This window comes from Lepisosteus platostomus, chromosome 9 (genome assembly GCF_059453375.1).
Source record: "Lepisosteus platostomus isolate fLepPlt1 chromosome 9, fLepPlt1.hap1, whole genome shotgun sequence".
Taxonomy (NCBI): domain Eukaryota; kingdom Metazoa; phylum Chordata; class Actinopteri; order Semionotiformes; family Lepisosteidae; genus Lepisosteus; species Lepisosteus platostomus.
In genome coordinates, this window is record NC_142619.1 from 3,505,833 (window position 1) to 3,518,246 (window position 12,414).

General features: G+C 46.4%; 2 protein-coding genes across 4 annotated transcripts in view; one reads left to right on the top strand and one right to left on the bottom strand.

The window, feature by feature from the left end:
• Nucleotides 1-5,155, bottom strand: part of smc1b (structural maintenance of chromosomes 1B) — a 40,147-nt gene extending 34,992 nt beyond the window's left edge. The window contains exons 1-2 of one of the 2 annotated variants that reach the window (XM_088646639.1): nucleotides 4,876-5,155; nucleotides 596-808 (exon numbers count right to left, since the gene is read on the bottom strand). In XM_088646639.1, the coding sequence (XP_088502765.1) occupies nucleotides 596-808; nucleotides 4,876-4,984 (322 nt within the window). In that variant the 5' untranslated portion in view covers nucleotides 4,985-5,155. The remainder of the gene's footprint in view (nucleotides 1-595; nucleotides 809-4,875) is intronic. The other variant, XM_088646638.1, reaches the window with a different exon arrangement.
• Nucleotides 1-12,414, top strand: part of LOC148654417 (achaete-scute homolog 4-like) — a 171,895-nt gene that overhangs the window by 52,545 nt on the left and 106,936 nt on the right. The window lies entirely within an intron of this gene.

The following is a 12,414-nucleotide window of genomic DNA, read 5'->3' on the forward strand; positions in this document are numbered from 1 at the left end:
GACATCTGATACTACGCAGAGTAAAATTACTTATAATTTAACGAATCAAGCAACGCAGTCTGCTCGAGCTTCTCACCCTTTCGCTGAACTTGTCAGGGAGCTCTGAGCCCAGGGGACGTAGATTTTGGGGGTACGGAAAACTTTTACAAAATTACATAAACGTCTCAAATGATAAATCATTAACGTACAATTATAACTGCAGTAATACTACATCTACGACGTTTATGTGATACCAAGCAATTTTGCACTCAACTTACTCTAAATTTGCTGTATTGTTAGGCCCTAGACTCTGTTTTTAGGGTGCAGGTTACGTCTTTTGGGCTTAAATCTGGGTTATTCATACGCCCACGGTCATCCATTGTCAAAGGCGTAACAGGAGGGGACAGACGCTAAGCAGGGACCCCCCCGTGACATGAAAAAAAATGTGAACTCCTCAGCAGCGAACCAGCAAGGGCCGACGGACGAGACGGGTCCGTTCGTGAACACCGGCAGGACGTCCACAGCGGTTCTGCGGGAAATCGGTTATCGGGGAGCGTTAATCCGAACCGCGGCGCCGTCCCCCCCGGGTCCTGGAAGCGCCTCGGGCGGTCCCTACCGGCGATGGTGCGCGAGAATGTTTTCTCCTCCTCCTCCTCCTCCTCCTCCTCCTCGCCCGGCACCTCGCAGAAGGTCACGGCCACGCCGGCGGCGCCGGGGACGGGGACGCCGATGTGGGCGCCGTGCACGAGATCCCGGGCGTGCTTCACGCGCAGGCAGCCGGCCCTCTCCCCCAGCGCGAAGCACAGCGCGTCCATCACGTTGGACTTGCCTGCGGGCGGGGCGGGGTGGGGGGGGGGACAGACAGAGTGAGAGACCCGCATCGGGGAGCCCAGCCCGCTGCACCCCCTCTTGTCCCCCCCAGCCAGAGAACTACGCCCCGGGGGAGAGGGGTCCCCCCCTGCTCGATTCCCGAGTCCTTTAAAGGGGACCTGCGGCTCCACTTTCACATTCCAGGGTGAGAAAGAATCAGTATTGACGAGTGCATGTCCAACCCCAGACCTCCAATGTACATCAGCTCGATTCCTTTTTTATTTTTTTATATAGCGCCTTCCGCAACAAGGTTGCCCCAAGGCGCTGAACAAAGCAAGGGTCCCCACGCGTTGTGAATACAGAACAGAAAAGACCAGAAGACAACGGAGGGGAGGAGCCAAAAACTCCTCAGTAAGGAGAAGAAAAACCTCTGGGGGTCCAAGGTCAACTGGCTGCCCAACCCCTTTGGGGATGCTAACGTTATACAATTAAAAAAAGAAATGAATGAGGGTATTAATCCATCCATCATGTCTTCTGTATGTCAGTACTCCACGCAGATCTCTGTAGACCAGCAGATTCCTCCTAAACGACAGCTATATCCAGGATGCCCCTGGCAGTGATGCAGCATCCAACTCAGATGGTGCCCAGCCAGGGTGCCATCCGGACATGTGGGGAGGAGACAAGGATAGTTTGGTCTGAACAGATGTATCTACCTGGTGGGCCAACATAGAGACACACAATGGCACGGACATCCCAAAATAGATTAAATTTCCAGGTCTGCGCAGCGCCGTGTTCTGCGATTCAGGACGAGGCCACAAGTCTTCCGGTGAGGCGAAGTGGCCCTGTGACACTGCAAACAAGCAGGCTTGTGAATCCAGCTCTTTGAATCCAATAGAAATACAGTATAACTCTCCACTTCAAGACGGTTTTACTGACAAATGTAACTTGTTAACTCTGCCTGCAGATCATGTGGGAACATTTCTGTGGTGAAACATCTGCTGCACAACCTGCGCTTAGTCAATCGTCCATCACAGCCCCTCAGTCAGTACAGGGACTAGTGAGCAGGAAGGGCCAACTTCAACAGCAACTTCAATCACCAGCCTGCTTGCTCACAGTGGGAAAATGTCCTCTATTCTGTTATGGAAACTGGAGGTTTTACACGTTGCTATGTTACGTTTTACGTTCACTGCGGTTTGAAATGCGCTCGTCCCCAATGCCGGTTCTTCCTAACCCCGAAATATAAAAAAAGAGCGCTGCAGCTCTCCTTCAGGGACGCCTCTGAGTGTCCTTAGGCTCATAATGGTGGAGGGGAGACCCCATTACCTGTAAAGCGCTTTGAGTGGAGTGTCCAGAAAAGCGCTATATAAGTGTAAGCAATTATTATTATTATTATTATTATTATTATTATTATTATTATTATTATAATGATTCAGTCCCCCAGCGCCACACTGCATTGTGGTTAAACCCCCAAATACATCTGCTGCAGCGCTGGGCACCCTCACCAACACAAAGAGTAAGAGGCGCATGTGCGCTATGACAATACGCGATTATATTCTCAATCTCATTTTGTCCATCTGTACCTCCCTGCCAGATCTGCCTGAGCTCCTGCGCCCCCTGAGCTCAATAAGCGTGTCCAAAACGCCTCCGACACTCGTGGTCACAGAGGTGTAAAAGGTAGGATGCTTGTAAAACAGGGACCTGAGCAGATACGTGCCTGTCTATAACTTCGGGACTTCGCTGCTTGCTCGCTTGGGATCTACTGGTTCTCTCACAGTTTGGGGGGGTTTATTGGCGTGATCGCACAACCACGGCTTTTCGATTTCCAAAAACGATAGAAAAACACGTCCATCTTCATTTACCCCCCGGCGCTCCAGATACGACACCGGTGCAACGACCCACGTGTTTCCAGAAACGTTTATATTTTTTCTTCAAACCCCGCCGCCCCGCCCCGCCCCATCCCAAGCTTTGCCACCCCGGTTGGAAGTTTTTGGGGTTCGAGTAAAAAACGTCACTACTTTCCCCGTTTCCCAAAGCCGTCGTGCGAAAGAGAAAAAAAAAACACGCAAAACACGTCGATCGCGACCTTCATCTCGACAAAACGGATCCGACCCACTGATGGTGGATCTACAAAGCTATAAATATACACAGCAGAAAGATACAGCTCCTATTAGACTACAAGGAAGGGATATTGTGAGTTGTGAGTTGTGGATGTAATAATGTAATGTCATGTGGATGTAATAACCAATTTTTGAGATCCCTGTGAAAAAAATGATAATTTACTTGCGACTACAATATATTGGAATATATTGATTGGAGAAAAATTCGGATGATGCCCAATAAATATTGTATAACCAATAAAACTAAGGAGGGTTCATACAAAATCATTCATCGAATTTACCCAGTCAAAACTCCTGTTACCCAGCGATTTAAAATTAATATAGATGACAAATGTGTTTTTTTTTTGTGACAATAGCCCTGAAACTATTCAGCATTTGTTTTGGTTCTGTCCCAGGGTAAAAATATTCTGGAGTTAAGTTGCAGAATTATATTTAAAAAAGAGACCAATATTGATATTTGTTTTGATGAAAAAGATGTTAAGTTTCAGCCCCAGTGAAAACAATATAAAAATTTCGTTTGTAATAAATTGTATTATTATACTGGCACGTTATCACATACATAAAATGAAGCGGTCTGGGAGGTACCCTGTGTTGGAGTATTTTAAAATGGAAGTAAAGGGGTATTTAAATTCCCAGTCACTCTCACTCTCACCTCACCTCTCACCTATGATCTGAACCTCACAGTGCCTTCTTCCTTTCTTTCTTACCAAAAACCCAAACACACATTGAAAATCTACCTCTACCACACATGTCAAAAGCTCAGTCCCCATCATTTCTATCCCTTTATTTCATTCTGTTGATGCATATTTTTTGCACAGTGCCTGTTGTCTCTGTCTTTCTTTTGCTACACAATTGTATTGTTGTTGTTGTTGTTGTTTTTTCTCTTTGTACTACTTATGTCCGAGAGCTAGCTAAATAGCATTTCGTTAAACCATATACCACGTATATGAGTGTAATGACAATAAACTTGAACTTGAACTTGATTTGCAGACTATTTCGAAATGCAAAAATATGAAAGCGGTGCGGACATTATTTTTATTTAATTTGCTTAATCTTTTTTCATAACTTGAATTGATGTCGTAGTATGTACCCCCGGCGATATGTTTGTTTCGAATTGTTATATGTACTCTTGCTTGCATTGTAATGCTCGTTCTTTTGTTAAGCATAAATAAAAAATAATAATAATAATACACAGCAGAAAGATTCAAATATCGACCTTACTTGTAAAGAAAACGGGCGTTCATCTTTAATCCCACTGAAAATGGCACGAAAGTATCCTTCGTCACTGACCCAAGTCACTGTTACCTGCACGTTATGCACGTAAAGAGTGAAATGCTCGTTTTTGAACATTTTAAAATCGACATAACGGAGCTGCGTGTTGAATGATCTCTCTCGATTCAAGTTGCTCTAGTAGTGGCAGGACCGCTGGCTACAATCGGTGTTGCCGAAGCAATTAAAAATAATGAAATCCACACGAAACAAAGCAAAAAATAAAGGTAAAATAAAATATACAGACATATTACAGACATCTACCACAAAGACATATCATACAAATATGTATATATACTGTAGACAGATGGAGCATTATTGGGAGATTATCTCTATTATCTCCCTCTCTCTCTCTGTATATATCTGTATTTCTCTCTATCTGGGAAATGGCCAAACGTCACAGGCCCGAACCGGCTTCTCATTTTCCGCACACGGGCAGAGAAATATCGTCAAACTCGGGAGACCTCCCGTGAATTTTGAAAAACTATTTCTAGTTTTCACGTCATACGGCCGCCGAGCGCCACATTCCCGCGTCGTGCGAGTCCTGCGCCATCATTCAACACGCAGCTTATTTTTTTTACCTCAAAATACCGATCGTTTTCACCCCTTTTAAAACCCCTTTTATAACCCGAACGAACTGGCTCGTTAAAACATGAGGAAAAACGAAGTTTAAAGAACAAAAAAAAAAACAAGACGTTACCTGAGCCGTTGGTCCCTACGATACAGTTAAACCGTTTAAACGGACCTATGACCTGTCGCCCCCTCCACGACTTGAAATTTTCCACTTCCAGCTGCTTCAGATACACCATCTTCGGCTTTTATCGATTTTAACTCGCGTGTAGCTTGTGTGTCACTTAGCCGGTACTAAAAAAAAGACGTATTTGTCTCGGTTTTTTTTTTCGCGCCCTCTCAAGACCGCCGCCCCGCCCCGACAGGCGCTGCCCGGGAAACGGCCGCCATCTTGGATCGAGAGCGAGGCTCGCCGGCTGCACGCGCCAGCCTGACGTCAGTTCCTCCTGCAAGCTGGCGCGAAATTCTCATGCCGTGTTGGTATTATTATACAAGTGAGACAATTACGACATGAGAATGACAAATTATTAACACTATTTTGTTTGGTTCAATGTCAGTGAACGGTGCCTGTGATTTTGTTAATGGTTATAAGTAAAGCGTGGAAAAAAAGAGGTTCCATGTATATCTTTTCCAAACTTTTTCACCGAACATCAAGAAAAACAGCGACGGGAGAAAATATATTTAAAAAAACAAGATGATCGAACAAAATAAATCACAAAACAGAGCACGATAAATTAAACTTTTGCATACTTTTTTTATTTGTGAAAACATCTACCCACAATTACTGACAGATGACTATATTATAACTAAGCTTTCTCCATATTACCGGTCACAAAGTGTAACTCCTTAAATCTAACATTCGTATTTAAATGTTTAATGATCAAGTTTGCCAAGTCTATCCAGAATAACAGGTAACAAATAAATGTGAGAGTTTCTTTTCCAGCCTTACAAACCACACATAAATCTCGTTGTTCATCTCTGAATAAAAAAAAGTGCTCGTTTAACACGATAAGGATTGTTAATGTTGTTCTGCAAGGCCGTATCAGTTCAGACCCATTTTCCAGTTAGTATTTTCAAACATTGCGTCCCAGAAGGATATACAGGCAGGAATGAAGCACGGTGTACACAGATTCTTTCTGTGGTGCAAAAAAATATTGCGTTCCAAAGACAACTGTGAATTTCGAGTGTCCTGGTGTGTTATTCCCTGAAGCAGTGGAGTGTTTCGTGATTTTATTGTTCACTTGTCTTTCCTGCATACGCTTTCTTCTTGTTTTTTTTTTATTATTTTATGTTCAATAAAAGTTTGGGGGAAAAAAATAGTTTCCTGGAAAAGAAATTCTGCACATACTGATGTGCTGCCTGTATACTGTATACACAAAGTGTCCTCGGACAGACTTTGCTGACTGACTTGAAGCATTTCCATGTTAGATTTGAGGAGTTTGACATTATGTTGGACTGCGCTAAGCGGAATATGAAAAAAAGAACATTTATCTGCAGTTAATCTGTTAGTAATAGTGGGTAGATATCACATCACCAGACAAAGAGGTCCAATCCTCTCACCCTGCGGCTCATGTGGGTCCTAATGCCCCAGTATAGTGACGGGGACACTAGACTGTAAACAGGCGCCGTCCTTCGGATGAGACGTAAAACCGAGGTCCTGACTCTCTGTGGTCATTAAAGATCCCAGGGTGTTTCTCGAAAAGAGTAGGGATGTAACCCCGGCATCCTGGCCAAATTTCCCATTGGCCCTCACCAATCATGGCCTCCTAATAATCCCCCTCTATGAATTGGCTTCATTACTCTGCTCTCCTCCCCACTGAGAGCTGGTGTGTGGGAAGCGTTCTGGCGCACTATGGCTGCCGTCGCATCATCCAGGTGGGGCTGCACACTGGTGGTGGTGGAGGGGATCCCCATTACCTGTAAAGCGCTTTGAGTGGAGTGTCCAGAAAAAGCGCTATATAAGTGTAAGCAATTATTATTATTATTATTATTATTATTATTATTAATCCTTCTCCCTCCTTTAATGCTGATAAGAAGGCGTAACAACACAATACTATTTAAAGTCCATTCAAAATATATAAAAACAACAAGGCAAAAAACACAACTGATAGAACTCTCGATCTGTTCAATTAAGTGTCTTAATGATCTCTAGTAACATATTGTTCTGAAGTTTTTTTGTTCACTTTCCTGTTTTGGATATTGTTTCTACTTGACGTATATTAACTGACCTTCCCGAAAAAACCCGAGAAATAAGACGATATTTCGTCCCTCCCCCCCAGTTTAAACTTCAGCGTCCGTGCATACGTAGGGGCTGCCCTCCCGAGAGCGCGATTCAGCCTGCAGCACGGACGAGCCAGGTGGCAGCTAGTTCTGGCTCCTACACCGCGCCTGGGGCAGCCTGTTCCCCACTCCCACCTACCTTAGCGTAAAGTGTCCGCTCGCCTCAGACTTTAAATGCAGGTGAGATCTCTGATTAGTGTTTCGTCAGGGGAGGGCTGCTGAGGTGGGTTTGCGTGGGTTTGCTCCCACAGTCCAAAGACATGCTGGGGGGGGTTAAATTGGCTCTGGTGTGTTATAAAATGGATTGATTTAATTGATTGCACACCGATCACTACAGATAGACACCGTTGGCTTTGGAACAGCAGCTCACCGTGTTTGGCGCTTCAAGGCGTGATTGAAAATGCAGGACCATGTGTGTTCAGCAATTATTTGGTTTTTGCAGTCGCTGGTTAGCGAGGCAGACAATGTCCCCTCCCGCACTTCCCGACGTGGCCACTAGGGGGAGCGCATCGCCCTTCTGCTGTGGGATAAAAGGTCAATGAGGGCGACAACACCACAAACATCTGACCACGGAGACGCATAACCTCGGCATGAGTCGCTCTCATTGCCTCATGCCTCTGGGATGTTGCAGAGGTGTGAGAGACTAGAGTGGGCTTCACGCTGGGAACTCGGTTTTTAACACATGTCTCCAGGGGAGAAGAGTTGGAACTGTTTTGCAAATACCGGAGAAAATGCCTTCAGGTTGAAGTACATCCATCCATTTTCTAACCAATTCAGGGTCGTGGGGGAAACAGGGCCTATTCCAGCAAACAACGGGCTCAAGACAGGAAACACCCTGGACAGTCCATCACAGACACACACACACACACACCAGGGCCAGTCCATCACAGACACACACACACCAGGGCCAGTCCATCACAGGACACACACACACACACACCAGGGCCAGTCCATCACAGAACACACACACACACACACACACACACACACACACACACACACACACACACACACACACACACACACACACACACACACCAGGGCCAGTCCATCACAGGACACACACAGACACACACACACTCACACCAGGGCCAGTCCATCACAGGACACACACACACACACTCACTCACACCAGGGCCAGTCCATCACAGGACACACACAGACACACACACACTCACACCAGGGCCAGTCCATCACAGGACACACACACACACACCAGGGCCAATTTTTCCCAGAACCCAGTTAACCCACCAGCATGTTTTAAGATGGTGGAAGGAAACCAGAGCACCCAGATGAAAACCCACACAAACCCGGGGAGAACATGCGAACTCCACACAGACAGCACCCCGGGTCCGGAATTGAACCCGGGGCCTGTAGGGCACCGATTGCTGCAATGCATTGTGGGTTCTTTGCCAACGTGTGACTGCACAGCTTTCTCATCAGTTCAAGGGAATGTCACGTCATCCCAGAGTCTGGTCCCAGATCCAGCCCCATATCGCCTTTAACCTACAGCTCGTCTCTTATGCTGGTAGAAATGGCCTTTTTCTCTGCCTCAGGCCCCATTTCACTGGGTTATGGGCCAGCGTCGCTGCCGGTGTGCTCTTGTAACGGACACGGACTGGAATCCGTGTCAGATCTTATAGAAGACCCTATGCGATGCGGTAAGAGCTGGAGAAAACAGGAGGCGTGGTAAAAGGGAACACACAGGGGTTTAATAGTGCACAAAATAATAGTGACAGTCCACGAGACAGTGTACGGGGAAGACAGAACGGCATCCAAATCCAAACAGGTCCAAGGGCAGGTCAAAGCACGGTCCGAAAGTCCATAAACTGGAAATCCATCCTGGAACGCGACAAAGTTAAAATCCCCAGAAGGGGGGAGCACACAGACAAATGAAACATGGAGGTCCAAGGGTGACGGGGCGAGATCCTCCAGACCCCGGGCTCAGGAAACGGGAGGTGTCGGGGATGAGGCCTGTGCCCTCAGGAGACGGCCGTAGGGTTTCCTGGTGCTAGGCGGGCCTCGCGACATCTTACCCTAATGATGAGCCCCGAGGACTGGAGGAGCTGGTCTTTAAATAATGACATTAAAAGGGTACACCTGGAGAGCTAAATGACACGAACAATAATGGGAGCAGTGGGGCGCCCTCTAGGGAGGGATGTCGGGCGTGACAGCTCTCTGCCCTGCATCATAACAAACCGGTGGCAGACACGAGGCTGTCTGGCCTGTCAGTGGTTAATTGATCCGAGCGTCTCACCCAGATGTTTTTTGGGAGGAATCCAGGGTTGCCAGCAATCTGATGGCGGTGCAAATCAATTTGGCGCTGGATCCCTGACCCGCAGAGACGGTCCTGCTGTCTCCTGTGTGTCTTATCCCCCCACCCCCCTGCGCTGAACAGAGGACAGCATCACTGCTATCGGTGTCTGCACTGCGGGGGTGACCCAGGTGACCTCATCAGGAGCGCTTTCTCCTGCTGTTCAAATTATTAATGCTACCACAGAAAAATGACAAATTATTACACTGCTACTGCCACTACTACTACCGCCATCTCTGCTGCTACTACTGCTACTAACTCTGCTACTGAGACTACAATGTTGTTACTGCTACTACTGCTATTGCTGCTGCTACTGCTGTTACTGCTAATACAGCTTCTACTACTATTACTGCTGCTACTACTACTCTTACTACTGATTCTACTACAGCTTCTACTACTGCTACTACTACTCTTACTACTGATTCTACTACAGCTTCTACTACTGCTACTACTACTCTTACTACTGATTCTACTACAGCTTCTACTACTGCAACTACTACTGTTGTTACTGCTACTACTGCTATTGCTGCTGCTACTGTTGTTACTACGGCTATTACTGCTACTACTGCTACTACTACTCTTACTACTGATGCTACTACTCTTACTAGTGATGCTACTACAGCTTCTACTACTGCAACTACTACTACTGCAACTCCTGTTACTACTGCTACTACTGCTACTACTACTCTTACTACTGATGCTACTACAGCTTCTACTACTGCAACTACTACTATTGTTACTGCTACTACTGCTATTGCTGCTGCTACTATTGTTACTACTGCTATTACTGCGACTACTGCTACTACTACTCTTACTAGTGATGCTACTACAGCTTCTACTACGGCAACTACTACTACTGCAACTGCTGTTACTACTGCTATTACTGCTACTACTACTCTTACTACTGATGCTACTACTCTCACTAGTGATGCTACTACAGCTTCTACTACGGCAACTACTACTACTGCAACTGCTGTTACTACTGCTATTACTGCTGCTACTACTCTTACTACTGATGCTACTACTCTTACTAGTGATGCTACCACAGCTTCTACTACTGCAACTACTACTACTGCAACTCCTGTTACTACTGCTACTACTGCTACTACTACTCTTACTACTGATGCTACTACAGCTTCTACTACTGCAACTACTACTGTTGTTACTGCTACTACTGCTACTGCTGCTGCTACTGTTGTTACTACTGCTATTACTGCTACTACTACTACTACTACTCTTACTACTGATGCTACTACAGCTTCTACTACTGCAACTACTACTACTGCTACTGCTATTACTACTGCTACTACTACTGCTATTACTACTCTTACTAGTGATGCTACTGCAGCTTCTGCTACTGCTGCTAATGTCACTCCTACTGCTAACTCTGCTACAGCTTCTACTCCAGTTACTGCTGCAACTACAGCTAGTACAGCTACTAGTACTGATGCTCATACAACTGCGAGTGGGGCTGCTATGTCTACAGCTATTGTTACTACTAAAACAATACTTCTGCTACTACTACTACAAGTCCTCACTGGCCCCTACTGTTATTGAGGCTTTGTGTGTTTCAGAAGACTCCCGCAGGCTCAACAACACGTCTTCCCTGCTTCCATGTGCAGATGAGGCCCAGTGTGTGTAACCCAGGCAGAAAGATGAAGAGGTCATCTGGAGGTACCCAGGTGAAGGTGCTCCTGTCCATCCCAGTACAGGATTCAGGCAGATGGCTCAGCTCAGGGAGTCCAGACCTGGCTGAAGTACACCGTCGGACAGTTTTAGAGGAGCCAGGGTGTACTGGTTTATTACAGTAAGGCCCGGTTTACTGGTTTATGTACAGGAATAATACACCGTGCATTGAGAGTACTTAGATTAAGCCTCGCTGACAAAATCTATAGAGAAAACGTCGATAAACAAGAGGTTTTATTCATGATCCTTCTGCATCAGAAAACGCATTCTCCTATAGTATGCGTTGTGTGTTCTACATGTATCCTGTGTGTTATGACTGTTTATTATCTTGTAAGTGCATTATCAGTCCCAAGGCCGGCCCTGACACGACATCAAAGATTTCTAATAATCAAGATATGGTTCTGCTGAAGTCTCTCCCCACCTTGAAACAACAAAATACAGCAGCAGTAAAGGAGCCCCTTTGTTAGACCCTCGTCTCCATGTTATCTCGGCTGTCATTGAAAACATTTTAAAAGTGCCTTCTGTTTTATGACAGTTTTCTTCCCACAGTTCCAATTCCTGGGCGTGAAGTTCTCAAACGGTCATTTTTACTTCTTTAAGTAAAATGCTGTACTCTGAGGGCGCATCAGAGACGAGGCTACCCGTGTCTGGGGCAAACTTACTAATAAACCTGTGAGGCACAGCAACTGGAACACTAAAGGACAAACGAAAATGTCAAGGGTGGCACAGTGGTCAGGACTGCTATCTCCCAGCGCTGGGGTCCCGGGTTCAATTCTAGACTTGGGGTGCTGTCTGTGTGGAGTTTGCATGTTCTCCCTATATTTGGGTGGGTTTCCTCCCACAGTCCAAAGACATGCTGGTGGGTTAATGGGCTTCTCGGAACACTGGCCCTGGTGTGAGTGTGTGTGTGTGTGTTTGTGTCCTGTGATGGACTGGCCCTGGTGTGTGTGTGTGTGTCCTGTGATGGACTGGCCCTGTGTGTGTGTGTGTGTGTGTGTGTGTGTGTGTGTGTGCGTGTGTGTGTGTGTGTCCTGTGATGGACTGGCCCTGGTGTGAGTGTGTGAGTGTGTGAGTGTGTGAGTGTGTGTGTGTCCTGTGATGGACTGGCCCTGGTGTGTGTGTGTGTGTGTGTCCTGTGATGGACTGGCCCTGGTGTGTGTGTGTCCTGTGATGGACTGACCCTGGTGTGTGCGTGTGTGTGTGTGTGTGTGTGTGTGTGTGTGTGTGTGTGTATCCTGTGATGGACTGGCCCTGGTGTGAGTGTGTGTGTCCTGTGATGGACTGACCCTGGTGTGAGTGTGTGTGTGTCCTGTGATGGACTGCTGTCCTGTCCAGTTTGGTTCCTGCCTTGTGCAGGTTACCTGCTGGGCTAGGCTCTGGTTCCCTCGT